The 24,630-nt window shown below is 47.3% G+C and overlaps 1 protein-coding gene across 7 annotated transcripts; it reads right to left on the minus strand.

Moving 5' to 3' along the window:
• On the minus strand, nt 1-24,265 carry depdc5 (DEP domain containing 5, GATOR1 subcomplex subunit). Of its 7 annotated transcripts, none has more exons than XM_076031293.1 (43): nt 23,835-24,265; nt 23,420-23,487; nt 23,247-23,337; nt 23,117-23,163; nt 22,909-22,994; nt 22,739-22,822; nt 22,614-22,666; nt 22,452-22,521; nt 22,288-22,366; nt 21,921-21,982; nt 21,379-21,448; nt 21,183-21,255; nt 20,966-21,069; nt 20,369-20,443; nt 19,746-19,880; nt 19,349-19,410; nt 18,911-18,984; nt 18,737-18,806; nt 18,611-18,647; nt 18,103-18,223; nt 17,234-17,457; nt 16,936-17,136; nt 16,222-16,357; nt 16,042-16,133; nt 15,107-15,166; nt 13,828-13,984; nt 12,901-13,061; nt 12,589-12,709; nt 11,882-12,049; nt 11,067-11,289; nt 10,177-10,304; nt 9,965-10,076; nt 9,644-9,706; nt 8,608-8,723; nt 7,569-7,649; nt 7,337-7,469; nt 6,647-6,746; nt 6,324-6,563; nt 3,198-3,367; nt 2,319-2,490; nt 2,180-2,240; nt 1,583-1,665; nt 1-1,041 (listed from the first exon to the last, which is right to left on the minus strand). In XM_076031293.1, the coding sequence occupies exons 2-43, from the start codon at nt 23,475-23,477 to the stop codon at nt 737-739; spliced, it is 4,758 nt and encodes a 1,585-aa protein (XP_075887408.1). In that variant the 5' UTR covers nt 23,478-23,487; nt 23,835-24,265; the 3' UTR covers nt 1-736. The 7 variants fall into 7 exon arrangements, with proteins under 7 accessions (XP_075887408.1, XP_075887409.1, XP_075887404.1 ...); XM_076031294.1 differs by having other exon boundaries at nt 6,384-6,563; nt 13,828-14,011; XM_076031289.1 differs by having other exon boundaries at nt 13,828-14,011; nt 23,835-24,264.
• Nucleotides 24,266-24,630: the final 365 nt, after the last annotated feature.

The raw sequence follows: 24,630 nt of genomic DNA on the forward strand, positions 1-24,630 counted from the left end.
GTTGGCTGTTGCCTTTAGGCTATTTATGATAACAAAAGCTGCCAATCATTCATCTTGTGTAGCTGTTAGCTTTATTTGAAACATCTTCACAATGTTATTTTTCCTTTAAAAATAAATGAAAAACAAAAAAACCAAAAACAAATCAAAACTTGCTGGACTCGCACAGACATCTCGTGTCTCATCTCTTCGGACTGTCATTCATTCATTGCCTGTGATTTTAAATAAATTGATTTTGTGATTTCAAGACAGTAGCTGTTCTTTGTTGGCTCAAACTAGAAATTCGGAATTGACTTGATGTGACTTGATTTTCGCTGCCACTCTGATCGACCCATGTTGGTGTAAATTGACTCAATGGAAGCCAATAATATAGTTTGCATTTTGCGCACATTGTCGATCCTAATATGCTTTTGTCTTGTCTTTGTCTGTTTTTTTGCTTTGTTTTTTTCAACGCAAAAGAGAGCCACTGCAGGGCCGCAGGTTTGCTGACCCTTGCTCTAGTCTCAGTGAGCAAAGAACCAACACAACACAGCAAGTTGTTTTTTTGTTGTTTGGTTTTGTTTAATCGTCGCCCTCCATCAACCAACCAGAACCAAGAGGAGCAGTGCAGTGTGAAGGTCCAGAGGCATCGGCGGTTCCAGCGGTGCAACTTTAAAAGTGCTGCGTCATCAATAAATATATATATATATATATATTTTTTAAAGAGTGTCACTGCGGTTGCTTTTCCCCCTCCTGTGCTTCAGGGGGCGCTGGCGCTCATCTTCTCCTGGCAGCCGTCCCAGAAGCCCAGCAGCCGGTTGTCCCTGTTGGCGCAGAAGCCGGTGAAGTCTCGCAGCAGGCGCTCGGCCAGCCGCTCGTCGCCCAGCACGCCCGTCCTCCAGGCCTTGGTTAGCATGGTGTTGTAGGCCCAGTAGTAGCCCACACGCTCCTCGCCCCCAAACACCGGGCATTGGCTGTTGGAGGTGGTGGAGTTGCGCCGCCGCCGCTGCTGCGTCCCGCTCGAGTACTTCCGCTTGGAGTAGGGCAGCTGCAGGAAGACAGTGCCTGGAGGGGGAGAGAGAGAGGGAGGGAGGGAGAGGGAGAGAGAGAGAGAGAGAGAGAGAGAGAGAGAGAGAGAAAGAGAAAGAGGGAGAGACAGAGAGAAAGAGGGAGAGGGAGAGAGAGAAAGAGGGAGAGAGCGAAAGAGAGAGAGAGAAAGAGGGAGAGAGAGAGAGAGGGAGAGGGAGAGAGAGAAAGAGAAAGAGGGAGAGAGAGAAAGAGAAAGAGGGAGAGAGAGAGAGAGAGAGAGAAAATTGAAATAACTCTGAAAACACTGAAAAAATGGATGCAATACAGCTGTTTTATGGCTGACTGACTATTAATATAATTTCTTCAAGTTTGACTGAGGGTCCGGATTAAAAACCACCAAAAAAAAAAACACGCAAAGATACGTATATGTTGTGAAGCAGCTGCCGATGGACAGATGTGAAAGAGGCTGGGAGGAAAAAAAAATCAGAGCATAGAAATAGAACAAAGTAGACTACACCACTGGACTGAAGCTAATCTAACGTTGGTCTGTTGTCCTGGTGGTGGCGCTGCCACTGACCTGTGACGTGGATGTACTGCGGTTTGTTCTCCGCCGGGAAGTTGAAAGCGGAGGCGGAGAATTTATCGTGGACAAAACCGAACCTGGGGGAGGGGGAGGGAGAGAGAGGGGGAGAGCGAGAGGGACAGAGGGAGAGAGAGAGGGGGAGAAAGAGAGAGAGAGAGACAGGGACAGCGAGGGAGAGAGAGAGAGACACAGAGAGGGGGAGAGAGAGAGAGAGGAAGACAGAGAGGGAGAGAGAGGGGGGGGGACAGAGAGAGAGAGGAAGAGAGAGAGAGAGAGAGAGAGAGAGAGAGAGAGAGAGAGAGAGAGGGAGACAGAGAGAGAGAGCACCATGATGAGGGTCAGGCAATCTCGGCCAACAACCTGGAAGTTGTGGAGTGTTTCCAATGCATTAGTGCAACATCGCCACTCAGAGGTCAGAGATGAAATGCTTCAATCCCACTCAGCAGGTTCAACAAACTCTGATCCCTGAGCTCCTGGACCTGGATGTGGCAGCGGCTCCCGGCCGCAGAGACTTTCTCACGACGCTGTGAATTCCCTGTAGGACGACGACGAAGCAGCTCCGCCTCCAGCCGGGCCGGTGCCACCACTCACCGGTACAGTATGGCCTCCTGGAAGAGCTGCATCCTGTCCCAGTAGGTCTCCGGCTCGAAGCCTGTTGGATGGATCGAGTCAGACGTTGCTGGGACTGAGACGCGGAGCCTCCTCGCCGTGGAGCGGGCCGCTTCAGTACCTTCAAACAGGTTGTCGCTGCCGTTCTTCAGCAGGCAGTGGATGTTGAGGGGGATGAAGAGCTGGGCCCTCAGCGGGTCGCCGTACAGGTAGGAGGTGAGAGCGAAGGGAACCTCCAGCACCGGAACCAGCAGGAAGCCACAGGAGGCAGCCTTCCTGTGCCAGCCTTGGACCTGAGAAGGGGGGTGGGGGGGTGGGGGGGTGGGGGGGGGTGGGAAGACAACAGCGTTTACTTCGTTGGTGTTCTTTCAGCACTCTGCAGTCTGCATCAGTGTTGCCAACTCCTCAGTGAGGAAAGTCGCTCTTGGCTGTCCTAAAAGTGGCCAAATGAGGTCATCGTCTAATTAGCATAATTGCAACGCAACGCAACGCAACAAAAGCAGGAAAAGTCGCTAGAGTTGTCGCTAGTCGCTTTTGACAACAAAAAGTCACCACGGGGAGTTGGAAAGTCGCCAGATGTAGCGAGAAAGTCGGCAACACTGCTCTGCATCAGCTTTGTCTGTTTTGACAGAGACATTCTGGGGCAGTGAGGGTAGCCAATAGGAGACACGCTGGGGCACTGAGGGTAGCCAATAGGAGACGTGAGTGGCTGTACTTGTGCCGGTTTGCTCAGACCCCCTGTATTGAGTTTGTTTGCGAAGCAGAAACGATGTTGCGACACCAAGTGGACACATTTAGAACAGCACTTTCTTTCATTGATAAACTGCAGTTTTTATATTTTGCAAAATCACCTCGCGGGCCGGAAAGAAACAGTTTGCGGGCCTGATCCGGCCCGCGGGCCGTATGTTTGACACCCCTGAGTTAGATGAAGCTTTTTTTTTTTTTTTTGCTTATTGTTGTGCAGGAGCAGCAGGGGGCGCCGCTGTGCGTGCGTGGTTACCATCTCGAAGAGCACGGCGGCCGTGACGGCCATCCAGTGCAGCTTGATCTCGAAGGCGGCGTTGAGGGAGAAGTTTCCGTGGTAGTAGCAGCTGCACCACTCAGTGCGGTCGCTGCGGTTGTTGACGTCCACGTCCAAGGTGACCGTCTTCTGCTCCGGGACGGTGGCAGCTGCAGGGGAAGAATGGAGAAACAAAAGAAAACAGGGGGGTGGAGAGAAAAGAGGTGCAAAAGAAGAAGCAGAGGGATGAAGGATGACTGGCACCGAGACGCAGGAGGAGTTTGTTACACTGGCTTCCCTTGAAGCTGTCTGGACTTTGTTGCTTCAGTGTGTTCTATAAACCCGGCGTTCAAAGGTTTGGCTTTCAAGGACTCACTTCTGTTTGATGAAATAATGAATTTGAATGCTCTGTGATCATCGGCAGTGTGAGTGCATGGAAGTCAGTGCAGATGTGCTGAACATCATTAGAACGTCTCAGTAAAAGTGACTGAGAGAATTCCAAGTGTGCAAGATTGAAACAGCCGTCTGTTTTAAATCAATTAGAATACAAAGATTTTTATCGAATAGAAATTTTCAGATTTTTTTTTTAGCAATATTAAAAACATTCAACTCCTGCTTTGGCCTCATATTCAATGAGACATTCAAGGCAACAACTGTCACAGCCATCCCATAATAAGTCCAGCACATCCTGCCTGGTTTCCCTGCACTCGTGAGGTTTCTTGGAGTTACTCAGCCTGCTGACTGTGGACTTCAACGCAGAAATGAGTCAGTGAGGCCAGACTCTTGAACACTGGTGTCTATGTTCAACATTGCAGTGGATCCACTGGGCTGAACCCGCTATATCATCAGAACACACGAGTCCAGAGAGCCTCAGCAGTGCAGCCAGACAGGAGATGTGCGGTGAAAAAGAGAAATAAACAGTGGCGATGCTTTCAAACACTCAGGAGTGCAGCAGCGTCCAGCTCGAGGCAGCGCGAGGCGAGAGCTGTGCGTTGCAAAGCAAATGATGGGCGGCGAGGAGGCGGGACCAAGCGCTGCAGGAGAAGAGGAAGAGGAAGAGGAAGAGGTAGAGGAGGAAGAGGAGGAGTGCGACGCCACAGCACTACTGACCCGCAGCCACCAACACCACGGCATGCAGCACACCCAGCCACTGCTGCATCACCGAGCAACCATGCAGGCAGCAGGGCCTGATGGGAGGACTGGGCACGTCCATGACTGATTGGAGGGGGGGGGGTTGGGGGGGAGCTAGAACTGGCACTAGAGGGAGGGGGGCGGGGGGGGGGGGGACTGGCTCATGCACTACACACTAGAGAGCTAGACAGCACACTAGCATCTGTTCAGGGCAGCCCGCGCCAGTCTGGAGGGCCGACCACAGCATCGTCCTGCCACTCAGTGGTACTGATGGTGGTGGTGGTGGTGGTGATGGTGATGGTGATGATGTTGATGATGGTGATGATGATGATGGTGATGTTGATGATGATGTTGATGGTGATGATGTTGATGATGGTGATGTTGATGATGGTGATGTTGATGATGTTGATGGTGATGATGTTGATGATGGTGATGATGATGATGGTGATGTTGATGATGATGTTGATGGTGATGATGTTGATGATGGTGATGATGATGATGGTGATGTTGATGGTGATGATGTTGATGATGGTGATGATGATGATGGTGATGTTGATGGTGATGATGTTGATGGTGATGATGTTGATGATGGTGATGTTGATGATGTTGATGGTGATGATGTTGATGATGATGTTGATGATGATGTTGATGGTGATGATGTTGATGATGGTGATGTTGATGATGTTGGTGATGATGGTGATGATGTTGATGATGATGATGATGATGGTGATGTTGATCATGTTGGTGATGATGGTGATGATGGTGATGATGATGATGGTGATGTTGATGATGTTGGTGATGATGGTGATGATGATGTTGATGATGTTGATGATTATGATGACAATGGTGGTGGTGGTGGTGGTGGGTCAAGTGCTGTGTTGTGTATTGGAATGAGATGATGGTGTTGGTGTACTGGTGGCTGGTTGGTAGTCAACGGTCACCTTGGCCTCATTATTCTTGCTTTTGTTTGAAAACTGAAGCCCATTCAGGGTCCTGACAAACTTCAGGAAAAGCTGCAAACGTGTCGTAATAGCGGAACTCAAGGCTCCAGTGTGTCAAATGGTTTTTACATTGGGAGAAGCTCAACATGCTGCCCATAAACACATGAGTGAAAGTGTATACTCGCAGAACAATAAAAGCCATTTGGGTTTCCTACCCTTAGAACAGTTCTCATATATATATATATATATATATATATATAAGAACATACACACAGCACTAAGGGTCCTGCTGCTAGCTAGCTGCTAGCTAGCAGCCATCTTGCGCTGCTACAGATGAGTTTTGTCAACTTCTTCAAAAACCAAAAAAACCCAAAAACAACGAGCCGTCAGCAGATGTTGGTGAATGTCGTCCTCAGCATCAGGGTCAGTGAACTGCCTCGATGGAAGCCAATGGTACAGGGGTGGGCAAACTACGGCCCGGGGACCAGATGCAGCCCATTAAGCATTTTTATCTGGCCCGCCGAACTTGAAGAAATTATATTAATAACAAGCAAGTAATAAAGTAGCTGTATTTCATTCACGCTTTCAGAGTCATTTCAATAAAGAGCTATCAAACACCCGGGGGCTTCAAAGACGCTGATTTGGTTGCAACGTTGCTTTGGTTCCTTTTCAATGAAAGCAGGTTTTCTACACATATAGCCACAATATATTGCTTTCCTCCTATGAGGTGGCTCACCAGAACACTCCGTCCATCTGCTGCTGCTCCAGCACCTCTGTCAAATTTTACAGCCCATTGTAGGCCACCAGGCCAGAAGTTTGCTTACCCCTGCTCCGGTACCGAATTTGAAGAAGAGAAAATGATTGATTCCAGCTTTTCAATGATTACGAGGCAAAGATCGATCTGGCCGCGAGTGCTGAGGCAACCGCTGATGGTGACGTGCGGATACTGTGGTCGGGCCACTCGGTGGCGCTGCTTCGCTGCCTCTGACTGGATGACTGAGGGCGGTGGGGGGGGGGGTCCTCAGCGGTGCGGTGCGGGCTCGGCCTCAGGTACCTAGCAGTGCCGCGGCCTGGCTGCGTCCTCCAAAGCTGCGGCTGAAGGAGCTGTGCCTACTTGCGTAGGAGGCGGGCCGACTGGGCAGCCACGGCAGGAGGAAGGCGGGCAGGTCGCAGGGTCGGCGCTCCTCCAGCACCAGGGCCACCTCGAACCACTTCCTCTGGAACAAGGCAAAGTCCTCCAGGGCGGCGGTGGACCAGCCCCCCGCTGCAGTGGTGGGCGGCTGCGACGAGGCGGCTGAGGAGGGCAGCAGAGCGTCACACCGCGTGGCCAGTGTGGTGTGGCCACCAGATCACATTCAGACAGCAAGGTTCACTCACCTTCCTTCTCTCCCGTTATCCTGTAGAAGTAGAATCCATAGACAAAGGTTCTCATGGCATCTCCAGAGGCGTGGGCCACCAGACCTTCATCCAGCATTTTCTGCACGAGACAGACAGGAACTGACTGATGACGGAGCCGATCCGCTAAAGAGACTCTGTGAGTTGCCTAAGCAGTTTAGCGCCCCCTATCTCGGACCTTTGTAAATAAGGCCCTGAGTGTGTGAGATTTGTTTGAAGGAGAATTTGAAGAAGAAGAAGAAACAGCGACGCCAAGTGGTTACATTTCAGATTGCAGTGCTCTTTAACTCTATAATTCTCTCCCCCCTCCTCCTGAGCTTGACAGTAAGCTACGGTGGCCTGCACAATATATATATTTATACACACACACACACACACACACACACACACACTTATATACATATATACACACACACACGCACACACACACACACACACACACACACACACACACACACACACACACACACACACACACATACTGTATACATATATGTGTATATAATGTGTATATAAACCTTTATAATGGTAGGAAAGTCAAATTCCTTGTATTGTACTGTGATTATAGACTCTAATTAATATATCTATGGACAGTATATGAAGCTTTTACCAATACAAAAATCAATAAATCAGGCTGGACCTGGAACGAACACGGTCCCCACGGTCCTCTACCTGCATGATATCCACAGCCATCCCCTGCGTGGCCACGCCCTCCACATTGTTCACCAGCCAGTGTACGACCTCCGCGCTGATGAAGCAGTTGAGTGGCAGCCCCTTCTGCTCCGGCAGCAGCTGCACGCCCATCCTGTGGTGGCGCCCGGCACAGAACACAGCACAGTGGGCGTCAACGCCAGCGAACAGCGGGAAAATGAACGACGAGGTGCGACACCACGGCGACTCTCACGTGGGATGCTTGACGGCTTCGAGGATCTCCAGCAGCGTTGAAGAGGAGGACAAGGACACGGTGCCTGACGCAGACGGTCCACTGTGAGAACATCACATCAGAAACAAGAGGTCACTCTGACGTAGTGGTTGTGTAGTACTGGAGGTTGGTCTTGGTCTCCAGACCACTTTTAAGGGTCTGGGTCTCGTTTTGGAATCTGACGCATTTTTTTTTTTTACTGGGTCTGGTCTCGGTCTCAGACTGGATGGACTGGGGATTTTTGATCCAGACCAGTGGAGACTCAGCCAACACTGTAATAACGCGATAATAACGCGATAATAACAGAAAAGAATCCAGCTGCTGCTGTTTTACACTGTGTTGGGGAGACACCCAGAGTGACACCCTGCCTCCTTATTCCTAGTTCATTGATTTTATAATTATATGAAGCAAAGCAGTTTTTTTGAAAATGGTTCAAAGTAGTTGGCAAAGCAGCAAAATGTTCAAGAAAACGATTGAACAACTGAAAAGAGATGTTGCTGCTTGATTTAGAAGCAAACTGGAATTTAAAAAAAGCTGCTGGTCATTTTGTTCTGTTTTGTTGTTATTTTCCTTTGATCTATAAAGTCTTGGCGTGGTCGTGGTCTCGATGCTCTCTCATCTCGATAAGGTCTTGGTCTGGGTTGGTGCCGTCTGGACTACAACACTACTCTGACGGGAGGACCTCCCTCATTAGATCTGACCAGCGCTGGTGCACGTGAGGAGCAGAGAACATATTGAGATACACTGTGGATGTTTGACGGTCACTCAATACATGTTCTACAGCAAACACAGCTGACATGCCACTGGATACCTGGAGATATATACTGTAGCAATCACATTGGATTTTTATATTGTAGATAAGATTTTACTTGACTTGTCCCGGAGGTTTATTTGTGTTGTTACCGTCACTGTTCCGGCAATGTCTACACCAAACTCAAGAATAAACATAATCATGAAAAATGAATAAATTAAGGATGTCCTAAAAACCTCTTTCCACCGTAAGTGTGTAAGAACATTTTACCTGGTGTCTGTCGAGCTGCTGCTCACTGCCGTTTCTCCTGCAGGCGGCGCTGCTGCTCCAGGTGTGGCCGCTGGCTGAGCTCCCTTGTCGGCAGCCTCGCTCCCTTCAGCAGGAAGCTGTGCGGTCAACAGCACTTCATTAAAAATCAGCATCGAGGAAAGCGCGATGGTCGACGGCCATGCACACGCTTTGATTTGTCCAGAATTGAGATGTTCAAACTACTAGGATCCCGGCCTTTAAACTACCAATCCCATGCCTGGGATGCCTGCTCTGTTGAACGGTGAAGGCAGAGCAGAGCAAGCATCTTAACCACTGGACAAACAGAGCCCGTGAGAGAGAACACAGTCAGTCCTGACGTCATGCATGGGAGCAGACGTGACCTGGTGCGCGTGCGACACGTCTGTTGCACCCCAGGTCACGCATGTCAAGCATCCAAGTATGACGATGCAAATTTCCATTGCAGGAAGTTCCGTCTCGACAGTTTGAGGTGGAGCATTATGTCTTGGAGTTACTCTTGAAACGCCGCTTGAAACACTGAGGAGACACTTTGAATGCAAAGTTGATACTTGCAAGAGTCACGTGTTGGGTCAACTTACCAATGAAGCAAACAAGAGGATTTGTCAAATTTGTGTATCTTTGGTTAAACGCATGACATTTTGAAACAAGAGAATTTATCCAACTGTCTCAACGTCTTTGGCTGCGTTTCCAAAAGCCCTACAACTGCAAATATCTAGCACTAGAAATATCGCTTTTATTTTGAAAAACAACTGTCGTGGAAACGCAGTTGTGTCGACTATGCTGGCATGAAAATGCAACTCTTGCATGCAAGCATCAAGTGCCCCTGATGTAGAATGCACAGACGCATGGCAGGGTGAGTTAGAGCAGCTGCAGCACATGGAAGACACACACACACACACACACACACACACACACACACACACACACACACACACACACACACACACACACACACACACACACACACACACACACACACACACACACAGCTCAGGCAACACCCAGACTTCATACTGACCTGAGCGTGAAATACGTAGGAGGAGCGAGGGCTACGTATAAAATCCAAAATAAAGGCAGCGTCCTGTCAGCACACAGGAAGAAGATAAACCCAAAATCAAAGCCCTAAAGCTCAGCGACACAGCGACAAGGGGGGGAGGGGGGGAGGAGGTGGAGCAGAAACAAGGAGAAGAGAACCAAACAAGAGGAAAGACCCCACACCAAAGCAGCAGCACCACTGCGTCTGAGAACTGACTGCAAATCAAATGTGAGATGGGTGAGTTTGCAAAAAGCTCAAGGAGCAGAAGAGACTTGTCGTGAGGGTGAAGAGCAGGGCGCTCACCTTGCGGGGACTGTCCACATATGTGGGAGCAGTGGCAGCAACCGCCTGGTCGCTGATGGTGGTCAAGGGCTTCGCCTGCTGCTGCTGCTGCTGCTGCTGCTCGTCTATCGTCCTGAGGTCAACGCGCAGGGAGAGACTTTCAAACTGTGACTGAAGCAAAAGAGGAAAAAAACCCAGTCCTGCTCCCCCCCGGCAGGTTCTGCAGAACTCACTTCTGTTCCATCTCCAGCAAAGCCGATAGAGCCGATGTGCCCTTTTTGCCCTGCGGGGGCCCAATGGGTTCCGTTGGGTACGGCGGCAGAGGACTGGTGACCTGCAGGCCCTTCATGGATGTGCCCTTCTGCCATGTGACAAGGTGGTAACACAGGTGCATGAAGCAGAGTGACAGGTGACACACAGCAACCAACAGGTGTTTGGAGACACGGGTTCCAGCAGTCAGAGGCTGTGTCTCAATTCAGGGTCTGCATCCTTGGAAGGAAGCGTCCTCCGTCTGAAGGAAGCATCCTTCGAAGGACCCGGCCTAGAAGGACCAACCCAAACCCCGCCTCCCCGGTAACCACACGGGACGGTCCAGCCTTCAGTGCATTTCCTGGTTGCGTCAACGCCGTTCCCTCCTGCTGGCCAACGCCGGAAGTGACGTTTTCATAGCATCAAGCTAACCATTGGTTCGCTATCCAACCATGTCGTTGGATGTTCATATAAATAAAAACTCTACGCTAAAAACGGAATATTTTATGTGAAACTTCAATACTTAAATGTATACGTTGTGTCTTTGTCAGTAGACTTCCCAGCATCCCAGGATGCTTTGCAGCAGCACGCAACGCATCCTGGGATATAGAAGGAGGCGAAGGATAGTAGCGGTGTAGCCTTGGAATTGGCTAAAAGTAGGGTGCATTCCGAGGGCACATTTGGAGCGTCCTTCGGATTTTTGGGAACTGGGACAAGCCTTCGCGCAGTGCTGCGACGCAACCGGCCTTCAAATGCAGCCTTCCAAGGATGCAGACCCTGAATTGAGACCCAGCCAGTGGCTGCGTTTCCATCACCCCAAGAATTGCACAGATCCTAACTCGGGCCATTGCACGCAGCGGGGCGGTCTTCTCACCCTGATGATCCGATCAGAGCGATGGCGACGGCGGATGCGGTTCAGGCCCTCCAGGAAGCGGATGAAGCCGTCCAGGAGGACCCAGTCCCCACCGGCAGACATCCCGGCGCCTGCTCCCTCCCCGTAAACGTCCCAGCGTCCTTCCCCGTCTGCCACCCGCCGAGCTCCCCCTGCTGGCAGCAGGAGGAACCGCGTCCTCCAAAACTTCAGAGAGTCGATCAAACTGTGCGGAGAGAAAGAAGGACGGTGGTGGACGAGGGTGGAAGCTGAACGTCTTTAATAGAGATGCTAAAAGCAAGATAGTGAGGCTGCAACTGAAAACTGCAGAGTCAACTTTATAATCTTGGTTTTTGTAACACTAAATTATCGCAGTGCACAGGTAGTGAAGTGAACAAATAAACAGAAGTTTCTCAACTGCTGCTGCTTAAACGTACAGGATGACTATCCTAAAAAAAAAAAGTATATCGTTAGCCTAATAGCATAGTTGCATAAGTCATATTTGAACGTTTTCGGAACAAGAAAAAAACACATATTTTAGGAAGCACGCTGATATTTTTTTTCAGATATCAAAATTTGGCCAAAGAAAAAAAATCAAAATGACTTCTGCAATTACGCTATTAGGCTAATGATATTCTTAAACATACATTTTATATATGTATATATACATGTATATGTATATATACATACATTTCTATTCATATGTATGTATATTTATGTATGAGAACCCTTGTAAGCGTAGGAAAACCAAATGACTTCAATTCTACTCTACTCTCTACTTTGTTCTGGTCCGGTGTCTCCTATGTGTGCATGTGCACCTGAAGTCTTCGGAGCCAGCGGAGCAGATGTACTGGTCCAGGTAGTTCCACTTGTATTCCTCCAGTCTCTCGTGTCCAAACTCCACCCAGCAGGACACAAACTGGGCATCGGCGTGTGGAGGACACAGGCTGTAGCTGTACTGGATCTGAGCGCATTCATACGGATACCTAAACACACAGACAATTGCACAATGGGCAACAACAACAACAACTACCTGTGGGTGAACAGGAGAAGGTTACCAGCTAGTGGTCCATCCTCACATGTGACTGCCGTGGGGCTTCAAGGACACTGATTCTGTTTCAACTTTGTTTCGGTTCAGTTTCAATTAATACTAAAGCAACATGTTTTATACAAATCCCATGATAGATTGTTTCCTCCTATGAGGCGGCTCACCAAAACACTCCATGCATCTGCTGCTGCTCCACTACCCCCCACCCCCGGCACATTTTACAACCCATTGTGGCCCCACCACAAAGTTTCCCCAACCCTGCTATAGACGGTCCAGGGTTTTTCTAGATGGTTCTGTAGTGGTTCTAGGTGGTTCTGGTGGTAGTTCTGGTTCAGACTGCAAAACCCAAGAGTTGGCGGTAAACCTGACGTCCATTTCTTTGGAAGAGAGCTGGAGTGCTTGGCCAAAGACCTGCATGCTTTTTGCCTGTGGCCTCTGTAATCTGCAGCTTATGGAGGAGTAAGAGGCAGTGTTTACTTGGGCAGGTAGCGGGTGACGGTGATGATCTTGTCTTTCAGGCAAACTTTGTGGAAGGTTCGGCCCATGCTGAGCCAATACACACTCTCCTCCTCCTCCGCTCGCCGCAGAGACACAAGACCTGAAGACACGAGCAGAATCCAGACCAATAAGTCACTGTGATGAAGCAGATTAGTAAAACTGAAGGCCCTTGCACACATAACCCACAAGCTGGAATCCCGGCATCAAGCTCATCAAGTGTCTGCACCTACTGATAACCTTTGTGAAAGACAACTTAAAACACATTGAAAACAACAAATACAGTCAGGTCACCTCTGGAATAAAGAGGGCTGCTGCCGAGCGGAGTGGCTACAGAGGGCTGAGCCTTCCTGTTGTGGTTCTGGACGATGAGCTGGTATCCCTGCATCAGCCTCTGGCAGATAAACTCCTCAAAGACCTGAGAGGCACTCATCACCGGGCCTTCATCCTCCCGCCTGGGAGAGAGTCACACACACCAGCACACATCAGCAGGTTGCCCAGCCTTTGCAACTGCAGTGCTCAGTCATTAGAGAAAAAAGAAACATTTAAACTACTTCATGTAAATACTATATTTAGTTTTCCCCTTGGATACAGGATACTGCAAAAAAAAAAAAAAAAGACATTCTATCATTTGGCCAGCAGGAACCGCCAAAGTTGGTTGCAAAAAAGACTATTAATAAGTAATTAATATGTATGAATCCCAATTTTCACCTGTTTAAAAACTGCTGAAAATTGGCAAATCTATGTCTCTAAATCTATGTCCATAAATCTATGGCTCTAATGTCCGCTCTGTCAGATCTGGTCGAGTTCGAGCAAAAATGGCCACAGTGTCGTGGCCGTGGCTACAGTTTAGTAGCCAGCTGTAGTCCCCCTCCTGCGCTTGCCAGCGAGCTACGGTGGCCTGCACACCCAAACCCCTGGATACCTCGTCCACCTTCTTCTTCGTTGGTTTATTTGAGCACTCGAACGTTCACCCTAATGATGGAACGCAGGCAGCTGGATTGTCCATACCGGGCTTCCTTAGAAATATGGTGGTGCCAGGAGCAAAACCCTTGATCTATGCATAATCTGACAGATGTATATTCTTATATTTATGGGCAGTATATTGAGCTTTTACCAACATAACAAAGCCACATATTCCACACCGGACCTTCCAAATCAACAGAATCTTTCTCTTTGCGAGCGGCTGTACGGACAAATGGCAGGAGCCTGCTGCGGTACCTCTCCAGGTCACTGTGGGGCAGCAGGTCGTAGCATCCCTCAGTGTAGTCGTTCTGCAGCGTTTGGCGGTCAGGGAAGTAGTCAGTGGTGAGGGGCAGACAAGCTGGGGTGGTTAAAGACTTCCAGTCCACCCCCACTGTGCAGCAGAAGCTGGGCACTGTTGGAGGCGCAGACAGCAGCAGGGCTTCAGGAGCACCCACACCATCACACACACGCACACACACACACACGCGCACACACACACACACACGCAAACGCCGCCACAGCCAGGACAAAAAGTTCCCAGAGTGGACAGGTGACATGTACATAGGGAAGGAGGATGGGAATACATCAGACAGAGGGAGGGAAGGCATCAGGAAACAGAGAGACAGGAAGCAGAAAGAAGAAGAGGAGGAGGATGGAGAGGAGAAGATGAAGATACAAACACAAAACAGAGAGTGGAAGAGAGGGGAAGGAAAAAAAAAACACAAGAGAGGTGTTACTTTCACAGCTGGTGATTCCTGAGGGGACTGTGGCTGTGCAGCGGTGATCAGACATGCAGATTGCGGCCGCGTGACACTCAGTCAGTCAGTGGTGTGATTGGTGCGCTCGCAAGCAGGTGCAAAAATAATTCCCTCCAGGTGTAAATGTGCACAACTTGCTTGGAATTAATTCATGCAAACGTAGATAAAAAAAAAAAAAAAAGAAAAAGAAAAAAAAAAAAAAGAGGCCAAACTCCAAATTTTGCACAGATTTGCTCAGACGGAGATGAAGAACCGGTTTAAGAATCAATGCGGAGAGAGTTCTGCTGCGCCTAGTGCCATGCACAAACAACCTGAGGACCTAACTGAAACCCACACAGGAGAATTACTGGAGCGCGGATTAAGAACAGGATTTTTTTTCAAGAATTCAGACCCGGTGATATTTTAATGTGACAATTAAGATCAACACAAGGTGGAGGGAAGGAGAGAGGGAGAGAGGGAGAGAGGGGGAGAAAAACTCAGAAAGTGTGAAAAGAGAGAAAGAAGGAGGGAACCTCATCCAATATGAGCAGCAAAAAATCAGGAATACCTGCAACCCCCCGGAGACAGACGGCCAACAGAGGCCCGCCTGGCAAAGCTCAATAAGCCCTCACAGGTCAAAGACGCCTCTGAGAGTTTATCATCATCATCATCATCATCATCATCATCATCATCAACCCACTGCTGAGGCATCATGACCTTCTTCTTACATTTGGACGGAAAATAAAACCCAACAGGAACATGGTTTTTATTCTTGGGCGCCGGAGAGACAAACTCACTGGGGTCGGCGCCGCTGAAGGAGAAGTCTTCAACCGAGGCGCCGCGACTCATTAGGGTTCCTGTGCAGTCGACAGAAAGCAAAGGAAATGATCCATTTTCCCTTTGGGACAACTCATGCAGGAGCAACAGGAATTAGGACAATACTTTATAATAAGAACACACTATTAAGCATTAGTTAAGCAGGAATAAACACTGAAGGCGTCATTGAGAAATCATCTTGCTGACGTGAAAACTCATTAGGATGTAGTTTATAAAGACAGTGGTGTATATATATACATATATGTACATATACACATATATATGTCATATTATACAGTATATGCAGTACTATCCAGAAAATTAGAATCTCCTGAAAAGGTTGCTGTATTCCTGCAGTTCAACTTAAAAGGTGAATGTGACATATTATATAAAGGAATAATATGCAAATCAATATATTTCAACTTTTTATTTCTTTGGATTTTGCTGATCAGGTCTTGCAGCGTCAAAGAAAACTCAAATTCAAAAACTCAGAAAATTAGTCTGTGGGTTTGTGGTTTTAACAAGCTGAAAATCTTAATCAGCAAAGTTACAACAAGGAACTGCTTGAGATGTCAATTTGCGTGGAATGGCTCAATAAAATGTGTTGGTTTCATCTTTTATGTTAAATTGCCAAAATAAAACAACTTTTACTGGATATTCTCATTTTTCGGGTAGTACCTGTACGTACACACACACACACACACACACACACACACACACACACATGTATATACACACACAAATGAAACCAACTATTACACACTGGACTTTAAATCCTTCAGGGGGGGTTTGACTCTAGGGAACCCAGCCAAGCTATTTGGGCCTGAACTTGAAATACTCTCTACATACGTCAACAAATGGAAAATAGGGACAAAGGCCAAATGCTGCAGAAAGACATATTGAGGAAACACATCACCACTGTTGCAGCTGCCGGGACTGCCAGTCATCTCCTCCATCCCTCCACCAATGTAGAGGCCGTTCTCCCCGACGAGTCTCGACATCGTTCTCCTTTGGTTGAGAGGGAAACGATCGCTAGTCAGGTCGACAGCCCAGCGCCTTGTTTTCCTCGTTACTTGAAATGATATGAGAGTCTAACCGGCCAGTGGCCTCGTGATAGGCCAGCTCCAGCAGCTCAGCAGAGGTGTGGGCAGGATCTCTCTGCTGGCTGCCCTGCAGCTCAGCCATGTTCTGCCTGGTCTGGTGATGGATCTGGATCGCTTCTCCCGAAGGTCCTGCAGGAAAACAGTGGCCACACTCTCACTTTTCCTTTCATTTTGGGACAAATTTGCTCTTCGTCATACACACGCACACTTTACTAAAACCTGGGGATATTTTTAAATGCATCTAAAATACACAATTACCTCTGCAGGTGAACTCAATGTGATTACTGCGCCCCCTGTGGACTACTCACTCTGCACATACACTTTATTTGTAGATATGTTCATATTTAAATTAATTTCATTTCATTTCATTTCATTTCATTTAATCAATTTTTTTATTCTTAAAATGCTTAGATATTTTTTTTAGTAACAAGGTGATTAAACACACAAATAACGCACATGTCAGATCCGAGAAGGACGACCAGTCAATGTTGCGGTGCTACACGGTCGTCTTCATCACGGTGCTCACAATCTGACATCGTGAGACCAAGACGATGCCTAACTGACAAATTTTTGACAATAATTTTTTCGGGCTGAAGAAAAGACCTCTGCACGCTTCAGATGAAATGCCCTACTCTTCATATGCTAATACCACTGGAGCGTCAGCAGGAGGGAAACCTGAACAGTCCAGCCAGTGGGCGGAGCCTCACCGACTGGAAAGGTGTGCATCCAGCGCCTCCGGTTGGACGTCAGCTTCATGGGCATCCTGGACGGTGTGAATGGGTTGATGAGGGCCCTCTGGGGGGTGTAACCTCCAGGACGGATGTGCAGGGTGGACTCGGCGCTGCCCACCGTGAACCTGCCCGGAGCGCTGGAGTCCCGCTGGGAGTCCATCATCTTCTCCAAAAGCTCTGAACACCAACGTGACGGAACAAGATGACGTCAGGCTGGGCTGGATGGCGACTGGGCTGGGTGACTTTGCATTCGGGTCAGCTCCACTGGACTCACCCCTGTTGCTGGTGTATCCCAGGGAGCTGCTGACCTCGTACTGGGCGGGAGGCATGCGGGGAATCAGCAGCATGTTGGACACGGGGCCCAGGCTGTCGTCAGAGGCCAGGCTGCGCTGCTCCTCAGGACCTCCAGAGCGAACTGGAGGAGAGGCACCGATGCTGACGCTGACGTCCACCGAGCCCCAGCTCTTCCTCCCACTGATCTCTTTATCTCGCCCGCTCCTGAAACAAACCATTGCCAGGGTCTTCAAAGGCGACCGACGAGTTTCTTTCTTCTTTTTTTTTTTTCATCAAAACTGTTGCATTCACTGGATTAAAAAAATAAAAATAAATAGTCATCTTAGATCAGGATCTCATAATTAGGAGAAAAGAGCTCCTAATTATGAGATGAGGATCCTTTTCAGATGTAGGATTTTAAACAGGCGCCGTACAGTTTGAGTTTGAGTCACTACCAGACCAGACTGGCTGCATTTCAAATACATGAATTTGCATCCGTGAAGCATCTGGTGTTGATTCTCCTGCTACTGCAGACAGAGAAGCCACATCCAGCACAGTGTCAGACTGACTGAGCTTTCAGCCTGAACCAACCCAACCAATATTAGTGTGTTGACACACCAATATTAATACCATCCTCAGTTTGAAGAAATGCAAGCATCAAACCCAGAAGGTAGTAACAGCAGGTTAGCTGCGATAGCGCCATCACTGGCCACTGATTTGAAGTGTTTCCTTTTTCTTTATTTTATCTATTACGAAATCTTTTCTCATAATTAGGGGATAAAGTACCTAAACTTTTTTAATGCCGTCAATGCAATGTTCTTCCGTATCGTCCTCCACCCAGTCTGATATCTACTGCACTCCATCACATACCTGAGATTGGTGGTTCTGTGAATTCGGGCCGGGCCGGGCAGCCTGAACACCTGAGCGTCATGGGCGTCGTAGTCCACCTGTATTGGCAGGCTGTTGTCAGAGTCCTTTGGAGCACACAGGGCTGCATGGCAGTGTGAAGGAGAGGGTTAGGTTAGTCTGCAGTTGCTCGGAGAGAGCAGTGAGAGTGCAGTGGGCCACTAACAGCAGCCACCAGGTCAACACCCACCATGAAAATGAGAACTACTGATGCTCAGTGCGCAGGTGCATTCAGACAGGTGTCATCATCTGAGTTTACTACTAACTGGTTATCATCGTTTCATAGTTAACGTTAAAGCCAACAACACAGGGTGACTAGGGCTAATTAAATATAACTGGTCGTTCAGTTATTAATACAAAGGCTCTAGGAGACAAAACTAAAATCTTGGAGCTATTACGTGAAGGTTCACTCATTGTGGCTCAGCTGCAAAACAAGCAGAAGATTCTGAGAGGGGGGAAATGAAAAACTTACCGTGGTCTTTACTGCTTTTCAGTTTTTCAGCGTGAGGCTGGAACAAAGATTGTTGAAATGATTTGTTAAAACATTCAAAAAATAGAAATAATGCCGAGAAGTGCAGAAAAATAAATGAGAGCATACCTTATGTCCAGCCAGTTTGATGCGAGGGGTGAAGAAGCTGCAGGAGTTCTGACTTTTGGAGGTGTAGAAGCTGGAAGGTTAAGAAGAGCAAAGTCTAAATCTCAGAATCAAACTGGAACATTTTTGGTTTTGCTTCAGTTTGTGACAACATTGTCATCAGTCTGGAAGTCTTGCCTGTGGTTTATCCAGTGAGGAAGGTTGTAGTCATCTCCTACTCGAGAGTCTCCAGGTGTGGTCCTGTTGTGCAGCTGCAGAGGGAGCAAAGGTCAGGAGCTGCAGGAGCTACAGGAGCTACAGGAGCTACAGGAGCTGCAGGAGCTGCAGGAGCTGCAGGAGCCGGAGGAGCTACGGGAGCTACAGAAGCTACAGGAGCTGCAGGAGCCGGAGGAGCTGCACGAGCTGCAGGAGCTACAGGAGCTACGGGAGCTACAGGAGCCGCAGCATCTGCAACAGCTGCAGGAGCCGCAGCAGCTGCAGGAGCTATAGGAGCTGCAGCAGCTACACGAGCTGCAGGAGCTATAGGAGCCGCAGGAGCTACAGGAGCTGCAGCAGCTGCAGGAGCTGCAGGAGCTGCAGGAGCTGCAGCATCCATACAGACTCTGTGAGTGTTACCTTGAACAAAGGCACTGCATGTAGCGGCTGTTCCCCCATGCAGACCAGATCTACACCAATACCTACAGAAGGGAAACAGTCACAGAACAACTTGAACTAAATAAAACAAAGTACAAATATCATAATATATAAAAATACAGATAATATATATATAAAAAAATATAGAATATACAAAAAATATTTCTAAACAAGTATATGGAAGAGGAAGTGTGATAACTGAGGACGATGAGGGATAAATCTACAAATACAGTAGTGTTGATTGTTATATTGAAATTAACTCAGTATGTGGTACACTGTATATTTACGGGGCTATTCCGAATTTATTCATTCACCCAGCAAAAGAAAAACTTTGTTTGCTCAATTGAGTTTTTCCCACTTTTCACGGCGTCACACTCACCGTTGTCAATCATGCGCTGCTTGGTGAGAATCATGAGCAGGCGGTCCACTTCAAAGACCCCCACCCCTGGCGTGATGACCACCGACATCTGGCCGGTGCGGTCAAAGTTGCGGTTGATGTAGTGCTTGTCAAACACTGCGGGGGGGCATTTTGTTCAATTGAAAATTACAAAATGACTCCGGCACTTTGGCTACGTTCTTTATATTCAAATTCAAAGGCAGACGTCCACCAAAGTGCATCTTGTCAAATTCACAGTGTTGGTACAACTTACCTACGGCAAAGACTGTCCACCTGATACCGAACTGACTTTTTTATAAAGATTGAATTATAATTTGACTTGGAATAGCAGAGCGACTATGCTAGTGTGCATCACTGGTTCGTACAATCCATTGAATTAACATGAAAGTGAACCCAAGGGGAAGGCAATACACTGATGAGAAAAGATACCATTGTCGTTCTGAGGTTTGTCTTTGCTGTGGCTTCAAATGAAAAGTGCCAGGTGTATTATTCTATGACATTTTTCAGACAGTTAGAGTCTAAAAATAATGCTGATAATAAGCTAAAACATAACAGTAGAGGTAGGCCTGACAGGGTGGCGTCTCGCTCTGTTTAGTGCCACTTGCCATTGAAGGAGAGGTTGATGGACTCCAGGTAGTTTCCTTGGGCAGCCGTTGAGTTGAAACCAACAGGGAAACCATCTGAGGGTAGAAATTAGGGATGCATTCATTCATTAATCGATAGCTGATTGACCTTATCGATCAATTTACAATTTATTGATAAGCCAGGATTTTTCCTGAGAACCTAAATTTCACAATGAAAAATGTGTAAGGAAGACATTATTTAAGCTTTGAATAATGTTGAGGGTCCAATGTGACCCATTTTCACATTAGAGAACAGTAGAAACAGCCTCAACATTCATCCTCTGACTTGAAGTTGACTTCTAATGAGTCACATTTCAACTTTTTTTAAAAAAACAGTTGCTTAAAAGTAACTTCTAGATATATTGTGACCATCTCAGTATCTACAGGTTAATTGCTCTTTCCTGCCACTACCCTGTGTCAAAAATGTTCCATTAATTGCGACTAATTCAATTTAATCAATTAAATTCTTAATCGACAATTAACAGATAATCCATTAATTGTTAACATTCCCCAGCAGAAATAAAAATGAATCAAACTTGAAGTGCTGCAGGGCTCCGCAGAAGACAACTTGACAGCTACCTGCTTCTTTCAGCCGCACCAGGACAGGATACTGGATGAAGAGCTTCTTGATAGTGACCAGCAATGACGTCCACTCATCCCGTCTCTCGTTCTGGGCGACAACCCTGGCGACAGAGAAGGTGAATCAGCCAGAGGTCTTCGTCGCCATCCGGCATGTACAAGAAGAGCGCTGAGGGGCGAGGGGTTGATAAAAGTCGGCTTAAAAAAAGTTAGCAACCTGTAAAAGTCTTCGTAGAAACGACCCTCATGATCCTGCCTGATGGAGCCTCTCAGAACCTCAGGAAATTCATCTGTACAATGAACAAAAGCAAAAGCAATGTCGTTTTGGAGATCATTTTATGAATGTAGTTCTAGTTTCAAATGTCGTACTGATTTGAAAAAAACAACAACAACAACAAAAAAAAACATCTCACCCAGAGTTTTGGCATTGTAGAAGGTCCGAGAAAAGAGCACCACTGTCACCTCATGACTGCAGTTCTTCTCCTGTTAGAACATCGAAATGTTTGATTTCTGCAGCGGAAATCTCTGAATTATTTGCAACAATTCCAAAATCAAATTCGAGTACAAAGTTCTAGAGGTTTCTACCAAAGGCCATTACCTGCAACTCAAGTCAATGTCAGCCAGATACAGTGAGAGGCAAGTGTATACAAGTATACAAGCAGATTGACTTAGGACTTAAGGTCCAACTGCTGCTAACTGGACAACTAAACATGTCTGTGTATGTTTCAGAGGATGACATTGAGAAGGTTACTGTTAACTACATAGTTATAATCTAGTCTGTCATTGTCTGAATGTCTGAACGCAGTAAATCTCAGAGCGACGGCGGACTCAATGATCCACCGTTGCCGACGGGATCTCAGCCTTCTGACGGTAGTTTGAGTGCAAACTACAGGTTCAAAACTGACGGCAGGAAAAACAGAGATGAGACACCACACTAAACACGCGACACACGTACCTTCCACTTGGCAAACAGATCCGACAGGAAACCATTTACAGCCTTTTCAAAGTAGAGATCACCTGAAGCGGCAGCAAGCAGATGGGACATCAGCCATTCAAATGAAACACAGAGTGCCAGAGAGCATTCTGGGCATTTTCCCCTGGACTCAACGGCAAATAATGCACTAAAACCTTGCTGATCGCTGCCTCTGCACAACTTGACTGTCTTTTGCACATCTGCTTTGGTTGTTCAGAGATGGATTTCAACGTTCTTGTAACTACAATAACTACCGTCTAGTTTATTTTTGTACTGTTTTCTAGTGTTGCAACAGTGCAGTTTCCCAATTTGGCATCAATAAAGCACATCTATCTATCAATGCCCTTACCATATATATCAAAGGTCCACATCTCACAGCTCATCTGGATGAAGATGTAGACCATGGCAGATGTGGATCTGAACACCACCTGTTTAACAAGACGTTGATTGAAAAATAGTGAGAGAAATAAAGCTTTGCTTCAGTGGGTGATTTCCAGATTTATTTATTTTTACCCTGGTGTCTTCGCTGATGTATCCACAGGTCACTTTCTCTCCCTTGACCCACAGCTCACTAGCCTGGGCTCTGGAATAACACGGATGTTGCATAGAAATTGTTACGATCGCGTCAAAAAGACACTGAGATTAATTCCAACTTTTCACTCCATAAAAACTGACAACCTGATTCCCGCAAACTCCACTTTCTGCGTCACATACGCACACGTGCTGACCTGGAAAGAGAGCACAATGTTAAATCTTCACCGGCTCTGGAATTCCACGCGCCAACACAACTAATAACCTACCAGACTCTTTTTCAGCCTCCACATGTCTCCTCTGCCAATGTACTGATCCTTGAACGTCAGCTCCACCAGATCCAGGGTAACATCCTGTCAGGAATTCAGGCTCTTAGCGCAACTCCCTGCACGCGTGCTTCATAGATACACTTTGCTCGTTGCCGGCACGTTGAAAATACCTTTGGGTCCACGATATTGACGATGACATCCTGGTACGCACGTAATTTGAAGGCTTGCGCCACAGTCTGGTCCACACTTATAGTCTCTGGACAAGAAGAAGAAGAAGAGTAAGAAATATCAAGAAGATTCACAGCAAATGCGGAACAGATGTGTCAGGATCCCTGATGGGCAGCAGGCAACAGCTATGATGAATATGGAATACTTCACCCTTTTGGAGGTCTTCTTTTAGGCTTTTCACCTGAAGCAGGAGAGGACTGGGACAGATCACATCAAGAGGAGCGTCAGCAAAACTGTGTAAGCAAACACATCTCGTGTCCTGCACCTTACAGACACGCACCTGTATTCGTCGGTCGGGTGTGCAATCTCAATGATGTCCCCCAAACTGACCTGGGGGAAAACCTTGGAGTTGACCACCAGCTCGTCATCTGCTTGGAGGAGTTCAATTACAATCACACGTCATCTTTCCAATGAAAATGGTTTATTTGAGGTGAGGTGCAGCTCCTTGCTTACCACTTCCCCCGAAACCTTTCTTGTGCAACACAAGTTTGTACGACTTGTTGGTCTTCATCACGTGTCAACTGGAAATACAAAGTAGTACAAGTAGTACCAGGCAATGGCCACTATCTGATATTCTGTCTATGCACAAATGATATTATTCTTAAACTGTCCCATAGTTTAATAGGTAAAGTGAGAAGTCTTTCTTGAGAATGGCGATCCAGGCAAACAAGCAATCAAGTTGCTTTTTGGCAGCTTCAAAGTTGTTGACTCATCATCTGGACTTCTCCAAACCGTTTACGGCTGTATTCGTTTCATGACAGACTTGGAATACATGACACATGTTCATGCATTATGATAACGTATACGTTAGCGTTCATCTTAACGTAGTGCTCAGTCGGTGTGGATAAGTAGACAAATGTAGCCGTACCTGAGCATCAACTTGTGCACAGCTTGACCGCCCTGCAGCTTAAACTGCACCTGGGATGTTGACATAGGTTAGCCTAGCATGTCGCTAACTTCGTTTAACTTTATTTTATAGAGTCCACTCAAATACAGTTACTTCAAATGACACATAATGGTGACCAAAAAACTACTCGTTTTTGTAAAGTGGTAGATTTTTTTTTTTACACAGCGGTACGCCGAAGAGAAGCGCCGTTTTGAGGGTAGAAACAGTTATGTTTGCTCATGTAGCTGCTAGCTTGGACCGGTGTTGTGTCCCTACTGGTTTCCCCGCTGAACAGCTGCAGATGCGTTGCGCCGCCGTCAGCAGATTCGACACGAATTCCCAAACATGCACAACATATTCCTGGCGATTTTTAAAGTCGCAGCCCACATCTATCACAGCAAATATGCTTCTGTAAATGAGTGCTACGTACTCGTGACATTAAAAAAATTAAAATAAAAGAATGGTTCATTTAACGTGTGAATATGTTGTGCGTGTTTGTGAAATTATGTCGAATCTGCTGACGGCGGCGCGTCATATCTGTTGTTGTTCGGCGAGGAAACCAGTTAAATCGGAAACAAGTAGGAACACAACACCAGTCGCACTAGTTCCTCCAAAACACGAGTAGCGTGATTCGCCCTCAGCTGTTCAGAGAGTGACAGTGAAGCAAGAGTACTCCCTCCGCCAAATGCTACATTAGCCTTTCTCGCTTCTCGTTTCAGAATCAGAATATTTATCCCGAGGGAAACTTTGTTTGTTAATGTGCCCGCGTTTAAAAAAG

Source organism: Nelusetta ayraudi, unplaced genomic scaffold (assembly GCF_046127955.1).
Source record: "Nelusetta ayraudi isolate G7.1 ecotype Tasmania unplaced genomic scaffold, CSIRO-AGI_Nayr_v1 ptg000033l, whole genome shotgun sequence".
NCBI lineage: Eukaryota > Metazoa > Chordata > Actinopteri > Tetraodontiformes > Monacanthidae > Nelusetta > Nelusetta ayraudi.

Coding starts and splice junctions, on each gene's coding strand:
- depdc5 (XM_076031289.1), bottom strand. CDS start 23,477: ATGAAGACCAACAAGTCGTACAAACTTGTGTTGCACAAGAAAGGTTTC. Junction 13,062..13,827: donor CCCCACAGTGACCTGGAGAG/GTACCGCAGCAG, acceptor ACTCTCTCCCAG/GCGGGAGGATGAAGGCCCGG. Junction 6,564..6,646: donor GATAACGGGAGAGAAGGAAG/GTGAGTGAACCT, acceptor TGCCCTCCTCAG/CCGCCTCGTCGCAGCCGCCC.